The sequence below is a fragment of the Phragmites australis genome, chromosome 12 (assembly GCF_958298935.1).
Source record: "Phragmites australis chromosome 12, lpPhrAust1.1, whole genome shotgun sequence".
NCBI classification, from domain to species: domain Eukaryota; kingdom Viridiplantae; phylum Streptophyta; class Magnoliopsida; order Poales; family Poaceae; genus Phragmites; species Phragmites australis.
This window is the reverse complement of record NC_084932.1, coordinates 17,768,574-17,788,795: the sequence shown is the minus strand read 5'-3', so window position 1 is coordinate 17,788,795 and position 20,222 is coordinate 17,768,574. Positions and strand designations below refer to the sequence as shown.

The following is a 20,222-nucleotide window of genomic DNA, read 5'->3' as shown; positions in this document are numbered from 1 at the left end:
ACGTCGACGCATATCCCAGAGTCGGCACGCACCGAACAAGGTACGACACGCACTAGACTCTTCTCCGGTGAATCTAAGGGGATGACAAGATACGGGAGGTGCTGCTACTTAGCTGGTTCATGGAAATGCGCCATCGCGGCTGGGAGCACGAAGATGAACCGCCACGGCTGGATCCCCGTGCCTGCCGTCCTCAGGAGATGGAGGAGAGAGGGTCTAGGGAGGCGGCTGGCACTGGAGAAGAGCACAAAATACGAGGGTATTGGAGTGATGAGGTGAGCATGGGCTACCGATTTTCCTAGTTAGTCATGGGAGATGGTGGCCGGTGGCAAGCAATCTATGACGGCGGTGAAGCTGTGTTGGGGAACGGGTGTGAGAGAACAGATAGGGGGAAGAAAGAATGGTTGAGGCGGCTGCGTGCATGCGTATGGACTGGAGAACTGAGGAGGGGGTTAGGGTAAGTTACTTTAAACCTTTAGGTGGGCTGAATGGGCCCGCAGCCCAGCACATGGAAGGGAAGCCCATCCAATTCATTTTTTCTTCCCCCCCCCCCCCCGCCCCTTCATCTTGTGATGGATCTGTATTCAGGGTTAGTATTTGGAAATTTCAGTTGTTGTGGAGCTCACTAGCTGCTTTGCTTTTTAGCTATAAACTTGAATTTATATTTTTTGTATTTATGAAATTTAATATATATTACACGAATCTCCGAATCCTATTTTCTAGAGTTTGCCGAATCGGACACCTGCACCGAGCCGGACTCGTGTCCCCGTAACACTGGCAGGTACACAGTAAGATGGTTTTTGGAAGATCTAAATAAACATAATGATAGATCGGTACATCAGATCCATTTGAAAGGATCATACGTGGTCGACAACCATGTTCGGAAATGAGAAGGGAACAACCACATTTTTCCTAGTCATCGCAGCAACGTGGAGTGCAATCAGGCTCATACTCTCCACCGCTTCTTGTGCCTTATGGAGCACCATCGCCTAAGCAACTTGCTTCCGCTTCTAGTAGATCTTTGAGGGTGAATGGAGGCACCACACGAGAAACAGACAATGATGCCCCGACTTCTATGAAGTTATCTCCAAGCACAGACTCAAAATAGCCGCCGCCACTTGGGTAGGGAGGGTCGGCGGCTTAGGAAGCTAATGACACTTAGGGGCGTCCTGGCAGTACCATGAGGCATCAAAGGTCCCTAGGGCTGAGCTGGCCCTGCTTGCTGGCCAGATACATCGGCATGCGGGCTCGAATGTGACGTAGGTCCATGATTATAACTCTCCTGGGCAATCTCCTTGTCCTACCATGACTAAGCTCTCTGACACATCTTTTATCCCATCTGTAATTTCTTCTATGGAAATTCAGAAGGTGGCAACCCGAAGATGCCAGCTGCTTCCTGACGAGGTGACTGAAGAGTTGTTGGTGGCCAAGACATCAAGCCTCAAGAGCAGCTCCCCTTGCAGCCAGTATATTTTTGATGGATAAACAACACCATGGTTTTTGTGGCCAAGGGCCAATTAGACAGTGTAATCTGTCAGTAATCATTTCATCTAGTCCCTATCCCTATTTCAACAGCCAACAACACTTTGGCTTACAAGACCTTTTAGGTTTCCTGAATGATCATGTGTGGAACCTGGGCTCTGTTATCATGTTATGGTTAAATGACTTTCAGCGGTTACTGAACTGTCCTGGTTGCCTTCAGTGTTGTACTGATTGTAATTTAAGTCCCGGCCTGTGGACAGGGCTTCTTTTGCTCTATATTTATTTGTTTCAACCAAGAATCACAACCTCAGAAATTGGAATATTTTGTGTTGGAACGTACATGGAATTAATTCTGACCAAAAATGGGAGACCATCAGGGATAAGATAGAGGAAAGCTCTGGCGCAATTTTCTGCTTACAGGAGACCAAAAGGGCTCATTTTACAATACTTATATCAAGAATTTTGTACCAAGGCATTTTGATAAATTTGTTTTTTCTCCTTCTGACGGTGCTTCTGGTGGAATCTTAATTGGTTGGAATAGCTCCTTGTTTACTGGGACCCTCATATATTCATCAAGCTTTGGACTTACTGTTCAGTTCACTTCCGTGCATGATAACACAATTAAGAGACAACTTCGACAACTGGTTAAACTCCATACAAATTGAAGGTGATGATTCGTGGCTATTTTTGGAGGATTTAAACTTCTATAGATCCATTGAAAACAGAAATAGAGATGGGGAATATGAATGATGTTTTTATACTTTCAATGAAATTATTAGTAACTTTGCATTGTTAGAGATACCAATCAAAGGAAGAAGTTATACTTGGAGCAGCATGCAAGATAACCCTTTGCTAGTGCAGCTGGATGCCACAAGCTAACATGTTATGTACCCTAGCAGGCGCGGTATTGGAGCCGACATGGCGCTTTGGAAAGGCCTTGTCATGACACCCCGATGCACTCTTCGTGTTGAGTGTACCACCGGTGGGAGGTTCATGTCCAGCGGGTAAAGTGCACAACCTCTGCAGAGTGAAAACTATCTGCAGTGCTGCGCGTACCATGGTCGATCAACCTAAGGCCGCGCGATGGCTCGTGGTGAAGATGGACCTGCGGTACCGCTGGCCTCTGCAGTGATGCCAACAGCAGCAGAAGTAGCCTCCTGGCTCCGGCGCCCGCCCAACCGCCATGTCCTTCCTCGGCGCCGCCTCCGACCGTTTCTATTGCCCCTATCCCGCCGCCACTTTCTCAACAAGCAGCAGCAGCACCCACCAACAGCCCCTCCGTCGCCTCCCCTCCCCGTCAACGTCTCCATCCCCTCTTTTTGCATTTTGTATCGATTTGCCAATATATTGCTTCAACTTTGCCAAGAAAATAAATCAAATTATTTTTTTAGGTTTGTTTGTAGTTCTACCAAACTGCACACACACAGCTATAAATTTGCCAAACGAAATACTTCAAATTGCTTTGCCATTTTGTTTGCCATCCTAATTGTGCTTCTCATAATTAACTATCTAGGTGCAAATCTTGCGTTGATTTTGGCTTTTTCAATCTTAAACGTAAGCTCTATTGTTTTAACCGGAACAATTCTTTTTTTTATTAGCTTTTTATGACCTCTGAGTTCATGCCAATTTGCTTGCACATTTGTTCCAACTTGCTTCAGAGTCCATTATGGTTTTCTTACAACTTTTAACAAAAATGCTTATCTGGCTGGGTGAATAGAGAAATAACAGTTGGATTATTCTTATGTTTTGTTTGCACACTCCACACGTACTGAACATGCAAGTTAGTTAGAAATGGTGGCCTCTTAATTAGGGGTGCTTTCCTAATCGGGGGTGTGCATGCTAAACTACTATAGCATGCACGGCCGTGCATTAGTTGCATCCCAAAAAAATAGGGCAAGGCACTCGCTGGGACCATGTAGCTAATTGTTCATGCAATAAGAAATACACTAAAATATATGTGAAGCATAAACATAATGGTAGGTAATTAAATATGTGCAACGTGTGTGCGACACACCCAAATGTTATCCACCCCCTGGTTCTTGTGTAACCTTTATGGATGGAACGATTATCCTTCGACGATTACTGCAACAGCGCTTCACGCCTCAACTATATACGGTTTTTACACAAAAACAAACACATTAAGTATGGTGGTTGCATCAATATTTCCCCTATAAGTCTTCTCCGCTTAGGGGGCATCCCTTTCTGTCACAGGGTCTCCAATCGCAGCTCGGTCACCTTCATAATCATTGCTTTTACGTCTGACACTCATTTACGGATCGTGGCCAATCAAACACTAGAAAGGAGGGAGACAGACAAACGGATACATGAATAAATACTTCGCTAAGAGTCTATATCTTGAATGCTCTAGGGATCACTACATGGCGTCTATGTACCCCTGTCCCTACTCCGACTACTCGCACATTAAAAATAAGATAGGAAACAAGGAGATAGCAAGGAATAACAATGGTCAATTGATGACTTCCTTGATGCAATGTCGAAGTACGCTAAAAGGTGATCCCATTTATGGCTCTATACATGGATTCAAATAGTAAATATGACTGCAAATGGAGTGGCTGCATCAAAGATATCCAACAGGGTGGAGCTTATGGCCCTGCTCGTTGGTCAGGTGTACATCGGCACATCGGACTGGGACACTATACAGGCGTGTTAATTGGTAGCTTGGTGATAGAAGTATTATATTTTTGTCATTTTATGAGGGTCCTCTTGTTGTAACTATAGGCTATTTGTGGACTTTAGGTAATTTTCTATAGAAGTATCTCATGGGTCATAAAAATAACTGTATCAATTAATCAGACCACGTCATATGTGGCCTCCACTATATATAGAAAATGTGTATATTCCATAATATAAGACATAATGTTGCTCCTCCATGTACCTTGTGTCTCAGCCATTATTTTAATTATTTTTTATAATCCACTTTATTAGATATAAAACATGTATCATGCATCACTTTACACACCCAAGCCATTTTCATGTTGCTCAACCATTGATTTATGTGTTATGTATGCTCCATGCGTAGCAATTCCACATGTTCGTTTGAAGAAGACCTTTGTAGTTATGACATCACCACATGAGATTACGATAATGCTTTCTAATCATTCCTGCCGAAAACAGAGATCTCAATACCTGCAATAACAGCATAAAGATAATATGAGTTGTGGGGCAACAGGAATTGCCCCAAACAAAATGGACCTTGGGGCTTCACCCGGAGGTGCTCCCCAAGACTAAGGTTGTGTGGACCCAGGCAAAGAGAGAGAGGAAGTAGATCAAGCGAATGAACTTGGAAGCCCATGACCCCTTGGGGTCTCAAATATATACAAGTGGGAGAGGGATTAATCCCCCTCGTGCGTCTGGTGGGATAAATAAATGAAAATTTTGCCATGGTATATTATTGGGATTGATAATTCCTCATATCTGCCTATTATTAAGTTGTTGGGTCATTCCCCCAACATGACGATAAATAAAGCACATGGTAACACTTCAAGATCATGATATTTTTACTTCAGTTGATCTGTGCAAAAACTAAACCAACAATCTGTATATTAGAGAACGACACAAGTCCACTGTCCGCACAACAAAATAATGAATGTTAGGTTGCAGTAGGTACCAGTGTTACCGGGACACACAAGTCAGGAATTTTTTTGCCGCGTCAACGCATATCCCAGAGTCGGCACGCACCAAACACGGTGCGACACGCACTAGACTCTTCTCCGGTGAATCTAAGGGGCTGACTAGAGACGGGAGGTGCTGCTAGTTAGCTGGTTCATGGAGATGCGCCATCGTGGCCGGGAGCACGGAGATGAACCGCCACAGTTGGATCCCCATGCCTGCCGTCCTCGGGAGATGGAGCAGAGAGGGCCTAGGGAGGCGGCTGGCATTGGAGAAGAGCACAAAATACGAGGGTATTGGAGTGATGAGGTGAGCATGGGCTACTGATTTTGCTAGTTCGTCATGTGAGATGGTGGCCGGTGGCAAGCGATCTACGGCGGCGGCGAAGCTGTGTTGGGGAAGGGGAGCGAGAGAACGGATAGAGGAAAGAAAGTGTGGCTGAGGCAGCTGTGTGTATGCGTATGGACTGGAGAACTGAGGAGGGGTTAGGGTAAGTTACTTTAGGCCTTTAGGTGGGCCGAATGGGCCCGCAGCCCAGCATATGGAAGGGAAGCCCATCCAATTCATTTTTTCTCTCCCCCACCCCACCCCTTCATCTTGTGATGGATCTATATTTAGGGTGAGTATTTGGAAATTTTAGTTGTTGTGGAGCTCACTAGCTGCTTTACTTTGTAGCTATAAACTTGAATTTATATTTTCTGTATTTATGAAATTTAATATTTGTATATATATATATATATTAGACGGATCTCCGAATCCTATTTTCTAGAGTTTACTGAATCGGACACCTGCATCGAGCCGGACTCCGACACCCGCACCCGTGTCCCCGTAACACTGGTAGGTACGCAGTAAGATGGTTTTTGAAAGATCTAAATAGACATAATGATAGGTAGGTACATCAGATCCATTTGACGATCATGCATGGCCGACAATCATGTTGGGCGATGAGAAGGGAACAACCGTATTTTTCCTCATCATCGCAGCCACGTGGAGCGCAATTAGGCTCGTACTCTCTGCCACTTCTTGTGCCTTATGGAACGCCATCGCCTAAGCGACTTGCTTCCGCTTCTAGTAGATCTTTAAGGGGGAATGGAGGCACCACACGAGAAACAGACGATGACACCCCGACTTCTGTGAAGTTATCTCCAAGCACAGACTCAAAATAGCCGCCGTCACTTGGGTAGGGAGGGTCGGCGGCTTAGGTAGCTATTGACACTTCGAGGCATCCTGGTAGTACCACGAGGCATCAAAGGACCCTAGGGTTGAGCTTGGCCCTGCTCTGGCCAGATACATCGGCATGCGGGCTCGAATGTGACGTAGGTGCATGATTATAACTCTCCTGGGCTATCTCCTTGGCCAACCATGACTAAGCTCTCTGACACATCTTTTTTCCCACCTGTAATTTCTTCTATGGAAATTCAGAAGGTGGTGACCCAAAGATGCCAGCTGCTTCCTGAGGAGGTGACTGAAGAGTTGTTGGTGGCGAAGACATCAAACCTCAACAGCAGCCCAGGAGATCTGTCAGTTATCATTTTATCTAGTCCCTATCCCTATTTCAAGAGCCAACAACACTTTGGCTTACAAGACCTTTTATGTTTCCTGAATGATCATGTGTGGAACCTGGTCTCTGTTATCATGTTATGGTTGAATGACTTCCAGTGGTTACTAAACTATCCTGGTTACCTTCAGTGTTGTACTGCCTGTTTAAGTCCTGGCCTGTGTGGACAGGGCTTCTTTTGCTCTATATTTATTTGTTTCAACCAAGATTCACAACCTCAGAAATTGGAATATTTTGTGTTGGAACGTACATGGAATTAATTCTGACCAAAAATGGGAGGCCATCAGGGATAAGATAGAGGAAAGCTCTGGTGCAATTTTCTGCTTACAGGAGACCAAAAGGGATCATTTTGACAATACTTATATCCATACAAATTGAAGATGATGATCCGTGGCTATTTATGGAGGATTTGAACTTCTATAGATCCATTCAAAACAGAAATAGAGATGGGGGAATATGAATGATGTTTTTTACTTTCAATGAAGTTATTAGTAACTTGGCATTATGAGAGATACCAGTCAAGGGAAGAAGTTATACTTGGAGCAGCATGCAAGATAACCCTTTGCTAGTGCAGCTAGATGCCACGTGCTAATGTGTTATGTAACCAAGGAGGCACGGTGTTGGAGCTGACATGGCGCTTTGTAAAGGCCTTGTCATGACACCCCGATTCACTCTTCGTGTTGAGTGTACCAACGGTGGGAGGTTCGTGTCTGGTGGGTAAAGTGCACAACCTCTGCAGAGTGAAAACTATTCGAGTAGCCATGCTCACAGTCAAGAGCGGGCCACGTGAACCATCATGGATATAGACTTGGGATTATTTCAAATTGGGAATTGGTGAGAGCTTGGGTAGATGCGCTATCATCGAGTCTAGTGGATCGAGTCTGGTCAAGTGTGGGGAGATGTTGATGAGACGGTGAGGGTGTTGACCCTGACAGATGCTGGAATGGAAGGGTGAGACCCTTGGTGTGGTAACGGTGTTGGTTATGAGAGTCATGGTGATAGATGATGGCTTGGTAGTATGAAAGTAAACCCCCTACGATTTAGAATAGGAAGGTAGCTTTCTACAAACTAAGTCATAGCTTTTTACAATCTAAGTGATTGGTATTGCAACTTTGGCATGATGCGTCAAAAGAACCTTAGCCTCTCATTGTTAGAGCTGTGCATATTATTATCTGCATTTCTGTTATGGTGACTTGATGAGTACAGTGGGTAGTACTAATGCATGCTTAATGGAAACAAACAAAATGGAGGAGTAAGACCCCTACACTCATGAATGAGGAAAAGATGAAGAATAAGGAAGTTAGGTTTCGTCTGCACCGAAGTTGCCTATAGGGCTTAGATCTACGTGCTAAGTTTCCGCTACATGGTAAAACTCTATTACGCTTGAAAAAGGTATGGTTGACTCTATGATGCAATATAATATGTGTGCCTCTATTTCAAGTATCGTATTCACAGTATGTCTGTGATGTGCAATTCGGTAGGAATGTGAGTATCAGCTACTCATCTGGGGACTGATACAAGATGCACAGTGAGACCCAAAGGTAGGGTCCCGATAGGTGGTCTGCCGCGTAAGCACCCACCATGCCAGAGCCCTCTGCCACCACTCGATGCCCAGCTCTGCAGCGTACAAGAAGAAGAGCACCACCACAAACATGCTCACTGTGATCCACGCAGCCACGAACACGTGCCCGACCATCGACGAGAAGCTCTAGTCGCCATCTTCGCACACACATAGTAGAAGGCATCAACTGGGAGCATCCCTTCTTCCATCACCAAGAACGCCATCCTGGATGCGAGGACTATGGCCAGAAGCATGGCAGAGGTGTATAGCTTGTACCAAACCCTGTTCACCTTCACATCCCGTACCTCCTTGCAGTCGTTGGTGTCATGGAGGTGGACCAGGCAGATGATGAGCGCCTCCTGCTACTTGACAAGGTAGTCATCACCTTGCTAAGGAAGGCACTGACGAGGGCAACGCCGGTGAAGGCAAAGGCGCAGGCGAGAAGCTTTGTGGTGTCGCTGGCCGAGATGAGGTCACCGTAGCCGACGGTCGTTATCATGACCACGCAGAAGTAGAGCGCGTACAGTATGTGGCTCATGCTATGATCGCACGATTGCCCAACACGTGGTCCATGGCGAGGTATAAGGCGGCAGTCTTGGTCAGGAGGTAGGTGATGAGGACATCCCTCCTACTATTACACCCAGTGCTGCCACTGCTCCTCAAGTTATACAAGGATCAATCACTCGAGCTCATGCACGGGAACTTAATTATCAGGTACTATCATTTCTTGTTGCATCCAATGATCTCACAAACAATGTTATACTGCCTAAATCAGATTATGTCATTTTGTTAAGAAACCAGGGTCCAAGATCAACTGGCTTCCCTCTACTTCCTCTATAAGAAATCGTACTCACAGATGATGTGTCTACCTCTCCACCACATCCAAAGATGGACCTGCCACGTCAAGTTTCTAGCCCCAATTTAGAGTAGAAGTCAACTTAGCCTCCAAATTTGATTCAGTGTTTGACAGTCAGTCCCACATCTCTGTAGCCTTATTTCTCACATCGGAAGTACTTTCTAGGTGTTTAAGTACAGTCTGGAAAGGATACGTCATACTCTTTCCAATCGATCCAACCCCACTAGCACATTCCTCATGAGCGATTCGGAATCATCAAAACGAACCGACGGTGTTAGCAGATAGAGATAGAGTCAGGTTTTTGTAGTTGCAGATTGATATTTCTACCTACAGTCCAGAAAAAGACACACAATAACAATATAGCATTAGATCATCTGCTATACAAACCCTTGCTTGGCAATTTTTATCTTAGTATTTGTATTGTTGAATCTTTGCTGCATCATCATGTCGAGTCGCTGGTCTTAGTGTATAGCATTGAGAGTTTCGAGTTCTTGTAACGTTTTCTTCACTTCACTGCTGCACACGCCGTCATCACCGCTTTCCACACACAGTCGAAATTTTTCTTGCACTCGTGCAACTTCACCACGTAACACCCAACTCCCATCACTCCACACCCTGCCTTGCTAATCTTGCTGTGCACCTTGCTTCTCAATTGATCACCTTGGGCACGAAGAAAGAACAAATAATTTATTTTGGTTAGAAATAGATCAAGGTGAAAAGAAACAATTTGGTTCAGATTAAAAAAACAACAAAAGGAGAATCTGCATAGGTTAGAAATTCAAGTTGTAATCTGTTTGGAAAGTTGATTCAAAGTTTGTAAAGGTGCCAAACACTTTTATTGCTGGGAGGTTTCAAGTCGATTTGCTCTTGGATTTTTGTTTCCAATTTGGTTTCAAAAATATTTGGAAAAGTGCCTCCCAAGTCTTCACCCAGATTGCTCCACGCTACACAATATCACATTTTGGCACTGTTGCTACAAGCCCCACTGTACCAGTCCGAATTATCACCTTCTTTGGACTGTGCCGCATAGTGATTTCTTTCTCTTATGTTCTAGGCTCATGTCTCTAGCAGAATCTACCTTTGGACCAGCAAACTTGACTAGTGCATTGAGAAAATTTCCAAGGTGCATTGCTAATGTGAATATTGCTAATCCTTGCTACATATTGGAAGCCTTGTCCTAGCTCCTCAACTTCTACCTCATACAGATTGTTCGGTCACTGGTCAATTGCTTCATCCAATCTTCAGGAAAACTTCAACACCGTCAATGGCCAACACCACCTGTTTTGTTAGGTAAGAACTTGCAAGAATTTGTGAACGGCTCGAGAGTTTGAGCGACTTGTTACCACAACCTAGTAGCACATAGGAACAATACACTTGTTGCTTTGTTTTCTTGGTTTACTAACCATGTCAAATGATGAGGAATCATGGCAACATTCACCCTGCACTAAGGGCTTTATAACACACTTTGAGCATCAAACAAGGATTACTACAGAAGGACTTATGGAGCATGTCCGTTTAACCAACGAGTGGTTATCCTTATAGGAAGAAAAACTTAATGCAGTTGAGGATACTCAAAATACCACTAATGCGACACTTCAAGCTATTTTGGCTCGTTTACCTATGCTAGTAGGAGGATCTCGTGCTGCTGCACCTTCTATACCAGCTCCACCACCTTTTCAGCAAACACATTGAATCCCCCTTGCTTCTATGGAGGTCCAAGCTACTACATACCACAGCAGCTGCCACAGTTCAGTGACGCGCCATCACCAATGCTTCGGGCATGCTAGAAGAGGAGCAAGAAGGAAAGAACTCTATTGATTACATCGGTGATTCGGAGGGTGAGAAACATATCCACTTGGACAACGATCGTGATCATCGACGACAGCACTTCAATCACCTTGGTATGGAACAAGAACGATCACATTGAGAGGTATGTGACAAGATGATTATGCTAAGATAAAATTTACTATGCCTCCATTTGATAGAAAATATAACCCTGGTGCTTACTTGGGTTAGGAGTTTTTAGTTGATCAAAAATTTACTTCTCACGATTATCCCCTAAGAATACAAGAGTTAGGGCTGCACTAGTGAATTTGATTTGGCATGACTACTTGGTGGCATGAATATTGCAGTGCACATCCTAATGCTATTCCTACCACTTAGGAAGGTTTAAAACAACAAATGAGACATATGTTTGTGCCTTCTTATTATGCTCATGATTTGCTGAATAAGTTACAACATTTGAAATAAGGAACTAATTCTGTAGAAGAGTACTATCAAGAGTTGCAAAATAGTTTTATTCATTGTGGTCTTAACGAATCTAAAGATGCGATAATGACTCATTTTATGGGTGGTTTGAAACATGAATTCAGGACATATTAGATTTCAAAGATTATAATAGCATCACCCATTTATTTCACCTTGCTTGTAAAGCTGAATGTCAAGTGCAGGGACGCTAAAATAGGAACTGTACTAATATTTCTGTAGATCGGAGTATGCCATGGACTCCGTGCAACCCTGCTATCTTGTCCAACCGTACCACGATATTAAGTGCAATAGACCGCAAGCTCTCCTCCTCTATATCAACTTCAGAGTTATGAGCATCCGCACCAACAAAAAGTTCCTCTGCAGCCCCAGCCAAGAGTTCTATCTGTAGGCAAGCAGGTGGACGCCAACGAGACTAAAGCTCGGGCGTACGCCCATGAGAAGCTCTCTGGCACATACAACGGCTCTCGCTCCCTGTGGTCCAATGTTTTGGCTCCGTGGAGGGGATTCTTGTGTGGCCTTGGAGGAAGCCACCGTCCTGCAGTGCCGGAAACTTCTGGCCCCACCCGGCGATGGCTTCTTTTGCAAGGCATTAGCAGGGTCCCTATCGTGTAACAGGGGCTGCTTCACACCATTCCCTAACATTTTCATCCGGAATTCGCAGCTGGAAACAATGCAAGGGGCGGCAGGCAGAGGAGACGAGAGGTGAGGAGAGGAGACGAAGAATATACCTGAAATTTGAAAGTTACAACAACAACCGATAAACCTGTGTGTCAGCCGCTGATGAGTGTGAGGTGTTGTGAACTTGGAATCTCGAGGTGGACCGAAATGTTCGGACGCTGCTATTCCACACGTGCGTCAGGAGGCAAAGTAGTACCTTTGTGACGGAGGAGGCCGAAGACTCAAATCATAGTGGAGTTCAGGCGTCGGACTTCGATGTCTTTGACACGCCGGCGAGCCTAGAGCTTAGGCAACGCTGCGGTCGATCAGGCATGGTCGGGTCCTCCGCTCCATCACCATCGGTTCCCCGATGTTCCAGGACATACACACGCCATCAGCCATCCGTGCGGAGACGCGGTCCTCATCGCGGGAGAGGTAGAGGGATACTGGACTGGCTCAACTCGACCGACATTTCAGGGGGTGACCAGTGAGAATTATTATGTATATATGTGTATTTGTCGATACCTAAGACTTGTAATATGTGTTCCCTCGAATATGACATGAATTATTACGTATTAATGAAGGTGCCTTTATTATTGATTTACATTAAATATATGTCTCATTGTATGCATGTATTGAGAGGGAGAGAGACGGAGAGATCGAGGAGATAGAGAGAGGACAGAGAGAGGGAGGGAGGGAGGAGAGGCAAAACACTACCGGTTGAATGCTTCAGCCAGCAGTGATGCCTTGAGAATCAATGCCGGTTGAAACCACCAGCCGGCAGTGATACCCAAGGCATCACTACCGACTGAAGGCGTCAGCCGGCAGTGATTCCTCTATCATCATTGCCGGCTAGTGGTTTAAGCTGGCAGTGATAACTCCTTTACTACCGGTCCCCCAAGCTGGCAGTTATAGTCCTCAACTATCACTGCCCATTACCCACTGCCGGCTCCAAAACCGGCAGTGAAGGGGGTTTTGGAGCTGGCAGTGATGTGTTGTTCTGTAGTAGTGATAGTAAGGTAGCTTTGCACGGAGCGGGAGATTGTGAGATCGAATCCCATGAACTACACATGTGCATATTTTGCATGAAAAATCTTATGACTCGTGATATTTGATGATTATCACTATTGCTTGCTCACTGTTGTTCTAGAGCCAACAGTGATGCTAGCTTAGAACTCACAATGATAGGGTTTTTTACACCAGTGATGTCATCATACTCTCCGAGGTCATATGGTGCCTCTGGCATGAAAACTCATGACCCAGTTTCTTGGATCCAGTGAGATGGCGTAATTCCTGATGTCGCATCCCTTATTGTAGGGTCGTTTCAAATCCATGGACCTCCTCCTCTATATCGCAGTGGTGGCTATCAGAGTGCGGGTGTGGATGCTTGTGAGTTGTCTTTGAAGCAAGCATTACCTGAAAAAAGGTCATAGGTGACATGTGGTAACCGTCATTAGTGACCGGTCCAGCACCCGTCACCCTGAACGTGTCACTGATGAGTCATCATTGGTGACGGGTTAAGACCTGTCACCAATTCAGTCATAGGTGATAGGTTACAAATTGACGTGTCATTTATGAAGGTTATAAGTGACGGGTCGTAAGAGTGACCCGCCACTTATGATTGAATATAAGTAACGGGTCATAACAGTGACCCGTCACTTATGATTTTTTCGTGTTTTTTGACATGAAAAAGTTAAAAAATATATTTTGTCACATGAGCCACCCAACATAGGGCCCATCACATGTGCCCCCAAGCCACACCATTTTTCAAACCGCTTTCAGTCTTTGCGTTCTGTGGGAATCGAACCCGCGACCTCCCCTCGCGCGTGTACCCCTTTACCACCTCAGCTATCACGTTGTTGTGATAGGAAATGGATATTTTATCCTTTTAACCTTCATTGCCGGAGGTCATGAGTGATAGGTCATAATCGTGACCCGTCACCTATGACTGATTAGGTGACGGGTCACTGTTATGACCCGTCTGCTATGACCATGTTACCAAATAGGTGATCCGGAGTGACTTTCGGTAAAATAGGTATAACTTTTGCATACGGACTCCGTTTCGACGTTTTTTTGACTCTACGGACATCTACAGAAAAAATTACATCCATTTCTCCCCGATTTTGTCGAGTTCGGTGAATTTTTCGGGGCCAAAAACAGCCTGGAAGGTTGAGTTCTCGCCCCCAGAAGTTTTCGCACCCTTTTTGAAACACGCATTTGTATCCATAGCTATTACCCTTACATCAAACTTGAGCAGAAATATACCATGATTCCTATTCTAGTGCTGCAGAGGTGAGAAAAAATAAGAGAAAAATAAAAGAGAAATAAAAAATTATAGCATCATGCTATATACATATTTACTATATAAGCAAAAAATTAAGTAAGTTGTGATAGGAAACTGATTGACTAATATATCTAATGATTGATTAATTAAAATTCTTTCATCTACTCTGTTTCATCAAACTAATCATTAGTGACCCAATTTTAACAAATTTGATCCAAATTTGACCCGAAATTGACCGAAATGAGACCAAAATTTTACGATTTTTGGAAATATCGGTCTTACCGGTGCCCTCCGATTTTTTTTTTTAAATCCGAAAGCCTGAACCATGGTTAGAAGTCACTATCCTTAGGTAGATGTAGTTTGTGCGTGTAAAACTTCGGTAGCCACGAGGAATACTACACAATCATCGAGCCCTAGTTAGTACCTCTGTGAACTGTTTGTGTTGTATTTCACATTTGTGCAATTGCGCTAGTCCAGACGCCTATTTTTCATGATCATTTATGTTCATCATTAATTTTCATCGTGCTTTATTATTTTAATATTGAAACTTTGACCGCGAGTCATTTAAATTCGCTACGCCACTGGTTTCTTATAGGAGTTTTCTAGTTTTGATGTTTGGAATGTATTTTACAAGTAAGAACATGTATACAGGGATTCATAATTAGTGCACGTCACACGACCATGGACGAAACTATCCCCCTCTACTTTTGTTTTTTGCAGCCAACGGATCAAGTATACCTTAACTTTGTTAAACAAGCTTTTCAAATGCTTAAACCGTCATTTCACCTTTCAACCCAAACCAAAACTTCCAACACAAAATGATGAACTTTCAGCTTAAAATGATACAATAATAGCATGTCAAATGATCCAAAACTTCCAATGGATACACACATGCGCATTCAGTGGTATAGACCCACGCTACGGAGGTGTGCCAATGTGGCGTATTTGGTTGTTTGTGACTTCTTTGTACCCTAAAAATAATCATATCAAGCAGAAAGAAAGAAGACGAGGCAAGTGCAAGGGGAGTAAGATAAGAGTACTGTCCTAATCTCATGTTGCCTTGCATTGATTCGTGTACTGCAAACTTACAATATTACACGTGTATATCTACTATTGAAGTTTGAGAAATTTGACTGACCAAGCCACATAAATCCTACTTGAGTACTGTATAACAATTCTAAGTACCAGCAGCCTTCATGCTCCTATACAGAGCAAACTCGGCCAATTTTTTATTTAATACTGAAGAGTCATTGTATATTCTTGCTTTGTTTCTTATTATTTATCTATCGTATGCATGCATTCGTGCATTTTTTATTATTGTTTGCTGGTTCATGCAAGTGGGTAGGAAGCTTGCTTGGCAACACTGCAGGTAACGATCAGCAGGTACCAGGACGTGCCTAGCGACGACGAGGCGGCGCTCACCTCGGCGGTAACCAACCAGCCGGTCTTCGTGACCATCGACGCGCACAACTTCCAGTTCTACCACGGCGGCGTGATGACCGCGGACAGCTGCGGCACAGACTTGAACCATGCGGTGACGGCGATCGGGTACGGCACTATGGAGGACGGGAGCAAGTACTGGCTGCACAAGAACCAGTGGGGGGAAACCTGGGGCGAGGGAGGGTACATGAGGCTCGAGAGGGGCGCCGGACATGCACATGCCCTGGGCGGCGGTGTAGGGGTAGGCATCTTCGGCAACGAGGCCGCCGTTGTCGATGATGTACTGGAAAGCATTGTCCATGAAGCCGCCGCTGCAGCCGTTGTTCCCGTTAGTGGAGCAGTCGAGGACCTGCTGCTCCGACAGCGACACCAGCTGTCCAGTCGTGATCTGGTGGATGCTCTCCACGGCCGCTACCGCGGAGTCTAGAACGCCCAGCAACAACCTGCAAATTATATATGAGTAATGCGACGTTGCACATGTGATCAGGATGAATTAAATGGTGAACATATATGGAAGCTATCTTCTTAATTAATTGCCCAATTACCGCATCGGCCTTGGTTCTTGATATCAGTGGCAGCGCCTTTCTTCCTCCGATCAACCGCTTGTTGTTGGTCGTCCGACAGGGTAAAATTCTCGTACTTGAACGGGCAACTTCTTGGCCCCAGACGGCTTGGGCTTGAACCTGAGAACACAAGGTGAGAAGTTCCTTTGTTGTTATCATGATGAGTGATTTATGGGAATGTTGATTTAGAACTTTCAGTTCGCATCGTATGTTTTAATTTGCTTGATTATGTTTTTGGCTAACCGGAGGTGATGATGAAGAGGGAATTGAGGATGGCGGAGAAACATGTTTCTTGACTCATGATGTGTAGGTGTACGTATGCGACATGGAGGACAACGGCAAGGCGTTGAAGGGCAAGTAGGCTTGGCGCTGATGGACCATGCGCGGTGAAGGGCAAGTGGAGGCTTGGCGCTGACGGACCGAGCGAGGCCGGGTGAAGCCATGGGCGATTTGCATCGCTCACATGGAGGGCGCAAGAAGACATGGTGTGAAGAGAAGGTGATGAAGACAACGTTGACCAAGTCAAGGTAGGAAGACGATGGCAAGTCAAGAAGCGGCCCAGTGGTGGGAGTGCAAAGGCTTGAAGGCGTCAAAGACCATGGCAGAGGTCGGACACGCGTCAACATCGAGGAGCTTGCGTAGAGCCTACACGAGCGGAGAGGAGTCATGCTTTGAGAAACGTGCAAGGTGGTTTTCCGGTTTCTCCTCAAAACCGGGGACAGAGTTGGAGGATACGTGGCACCATCGTGAAGCTTGCATGGAGACGAAGCAAAGTTGTGAAGGCGTCGGGTCCATCCGATGGATAAAAGAAAACTTGGACCATTTTGCCCCTCAGGGGTGTGTATTCTGTATTAGACTTAAGGGGCAATTTGGGAAATATCCACTCACCTATAAATAAGGGAGATGACTGGTTGCAAATCATCTCTCCAAGACCATTTTCCATTTTGCTAATTACTAGGCTTGGTTAGGGCTTCAAGAGAGAGAGAGAGAGATTAGGGTTAATTGCTCTAGACTTGATCTCATCAAGAGTGGGAGGATGATGGGCATCTTCCAAGCCATGTATCCATGATTCTTGCTAGATCTTAATTCAATTCGTCAGTTGTTTAGCAAATTCATGGTGCTTTTATCTCCCTCTTGTTCTTGAAGTTTTGGTGGTTTTATCATTCTTCGCTTTTGGCTGCGATTTTGGGTAAATTTGTTAGGGCAAAAGGTTGCTAGGACGTGTGTGAGAACATTTAGGGTGATTTCAAATCAATTCCCTCACACGAGCACCTTGAATTTGGTTTTTCCTAAAAATTCTCCTTTTTGTGTTCTTGGTCAAATCTACGAAATCGAGGGTGAAATCTCGATCTTTTTGAATAGATCTTTTGGGCAAAGATTCACCATGTACGTTCGAAGCTATGGCTAAAATTTCATTGGATTTGGACCACGTTTGATTGGATTTCAAGTTTGGATTTTGGGTTCTCGAGCTGCAGCTTTCTTCTGTAAATTTGCACACATTCAAACTTCCGATCTCCTAATTGAAACTTCCGGTGAACACTTTTTCCCAGCGCTGTTATTTTGATTTTGGAAATTTGAACTCATTGGAACTTTCGATTTGAAAATCAGAACTTCCGAATAATTCAGTATTTCCATCCCGAGGCTTCGAGTTTTGTAATTTTCGGATATTCCGATTAATGGAAACTTCCGGTGTCGAAATCGGAACTTCCAATTAAATCAGTGGGTCTTTCCCGAGGCTTCGAGTTTCGCAATTTTTGGATATTCTGATCATTCAGAACTTCCGGTTCCAACATCGGAACTTCCTAGGAACACTGACATCGGAACATCCTATGAACAGTGACGGAATTTCTGATGAACTGTGTGTTTTAGCACTGAATTCCTTCTACACATCGGAACTTTCGGTGTTCACTGTGAGCGCAGTTTTGTGATGTTTCCGCTGTACTTTGTGTTGCGCTTTGTTATGATTCACTCTTGTGGTGCGTTGGGTGCGAATTAGACATGGGCCTTATTCTTATTGAAGAATTTTAAGGGCACCTATTCACCTCTCTCTAGTCGCCGTTCCGGTCCTTCAGAACATAGTGTATATGGCCATGAACTCATCGGCGGTCATGTCAGTGAACTCATTGGTCGCCATATGATACTTCGTGCCCCCAGGGGAGTTGCACCTGTCAATAAACTCGGAGTTCTCCTTGAATACCTGGAAGTGTTGTGCCTTCTCAGCCTCATCCTTGTAGGTGTGGCCGTGCTCCGCCATCCACTTGTCATGTCTCGCCTTCATGGCCTCCTCGCCAAGCCACCGGTAGATAGCTCCCAGGCCGCGACCTTTTAGGAGATGCTATTCGCCATGTTTATAACGGTGACCAGCATTAGGGCCGTCGTGATAAGAGGCTTGTTAAAAAAGTAGGAGGCCATGTTAGGTATAATGTCTAGTACTAGGCTGTGTATATGGAGTACGTATAATTCTGTACGTATCTGATGTATGTGTGAAGCTAGCTAGTGTGTTATAGTTGGTGTGCAGTCCATGAGTAGGATGCTGATGGGAACACCTCTCTTGCCCCCACATCGCTCCCACGCTGCAACTCGGGTGGCTCCACGATGCCAGTGCTGCCACGCCCTCTCCCCCCTCCCTCCTACCTCACCACTGCCTGAGCCGGCTGCCGGAAGCCTGCGCAGCAGCGAGGATGGCGGCGGCGGGGCCTCCCCCCTCTAGGGATGCTCGGTGATGAGGAGCATGCGGTCACGCTCGGTGTGGGACCAGGCCGTAGATGGAGGATCCGGCAGGTGGAGGCCGGCAAGCGGCCGTGGATGACGGATCCGGTTGGTGGCGGCCGGTGGGTAACCGCGGGTGGCAACTCTGCCTGCTGGCGATCGGCAGCCAGAGACGAGCAGCAATTCTTGTGGCCAGCGAGATGGCGTGGCGAGGACGTGGACGGCGCGGTCGGTGGAGGCAGGCGGACATGGTGGAGGTGGCATTTGAGGAGGAGGCGGCTGCGGTGCTGGCGCTGGTAGTTGAGGCCACGGCGGCGACAGCGCAGAGGAGTACCGGGACGGCGTGGAGGTCACGCACGGCAGCGGAGTGGATGAGGATCGGGTCAGCATGAAGGTGGCTTTGGGTCACCTGCGGCCAGATCCGTGGCTGGGCAACCAAGCCTGGCGTGACGGCGGCTGGTCCCGCACGGCGGCGGCCAGTTTGGCAAGGGTCGGCCTGCACTGCCTGGTGGATGTGCTTTGGATCAACAAGGCGGCGGCTGGGTCGGCATAGATGATGTGGTGGCACACGGATTCCGTGCATGGTGGTCATGGTTGTGTGGAGGAAGGCGGCGGGTTGGCCCTTGGCTCCTCACCGGCGTCGACGCCGTCGCAGCGGGTTGAGGCTCTACACGGGTAGCAGGGCAGTGCTACTCGTCTGCAATGGTGAGGCACGTCAGATCCAAGGTGTGGTGTCCTGCGGCAGACGAGGGGTGGCGTTCGCTCGCAGTGATTTGAGGCGACGAGGCGGAGGGTGTGGCAGCCTCAAGGTGGCCGAATCAGGTGGTACTTGGGCTGGCAGATCTGTGCAGTATCGCAACAGCACTGTGGCGGCTCGTCCCGCACAGTGGTGGCCACCTCGGCGTGGTGCAGTCTGCATCATGGTGGCCTTCGAAGTCGTGATTGGTTGTTGATAGCGGCTTGGGTCGTCCCTACAGTGTTTGGTCCCGCGTGACGGTGGCTATTTTGGCGTGGGGATGACCTAGGCTTGGACCCGTAGAGGCGGGACAATGCGATCGGTGGCGCGTGGTCCCTGGCGGCATTGCGGCGATCATTCACGCATAGCGGCGACTGTTTTTTGGCACTGGGCGGCCATGCTCGGCGATGTGATGGGTAGTGCTGTGGAGGTACGATTGAGGCATCCAGATCATCGTCGGGCCTGGGCGGTGGTAGCGGCT

The 20,222-nt window shown here is 46.2% G+C and overlaps 1 protein-coding gene and 2 pseudogenes across 1 annotated transcript; 1 reads left to right on the top strand and 2 right to left on the bottom strand.

Moving 5' to 3' along the window:
• Positions 1 to 8,159: 8,159 nt before the first annotated feature.
• LOC133886359 (two pore potassium channel b-like) lies at positions 8,160 to 12,411 on the bottom strand (annotated as a pseudogene).
• Positions 12,412 to 13,341: 930 nt separating this feature from the next.
• LOC133886358 (senescence-specific cysteine protease SAG39-like) lies at positions 13,342 to 15,932 on the top strand (the record flags this gene model as incomplete). The annotated part of the gene is made up of 2 exons (XM_062326087.1): positions 13,342 to 13,398; positions 15,663 to 15,932. Coding segments are annotated over exons 1-2 (327 nt in total), but the record flags the coding sequence as incomplete, so codon positions are not given.
• A 3-nt stretch (positions 15,933 to 15,935) lies between these two features.
• On the bottom strand, positions 15,936 to 19,597 carry LOC133886357 (senescence-specific cysteine protease SAG39-like; annotated as a pseudogene).
• Positions 19,598 to 20,222: the final 625 nt, after the last annotated feature.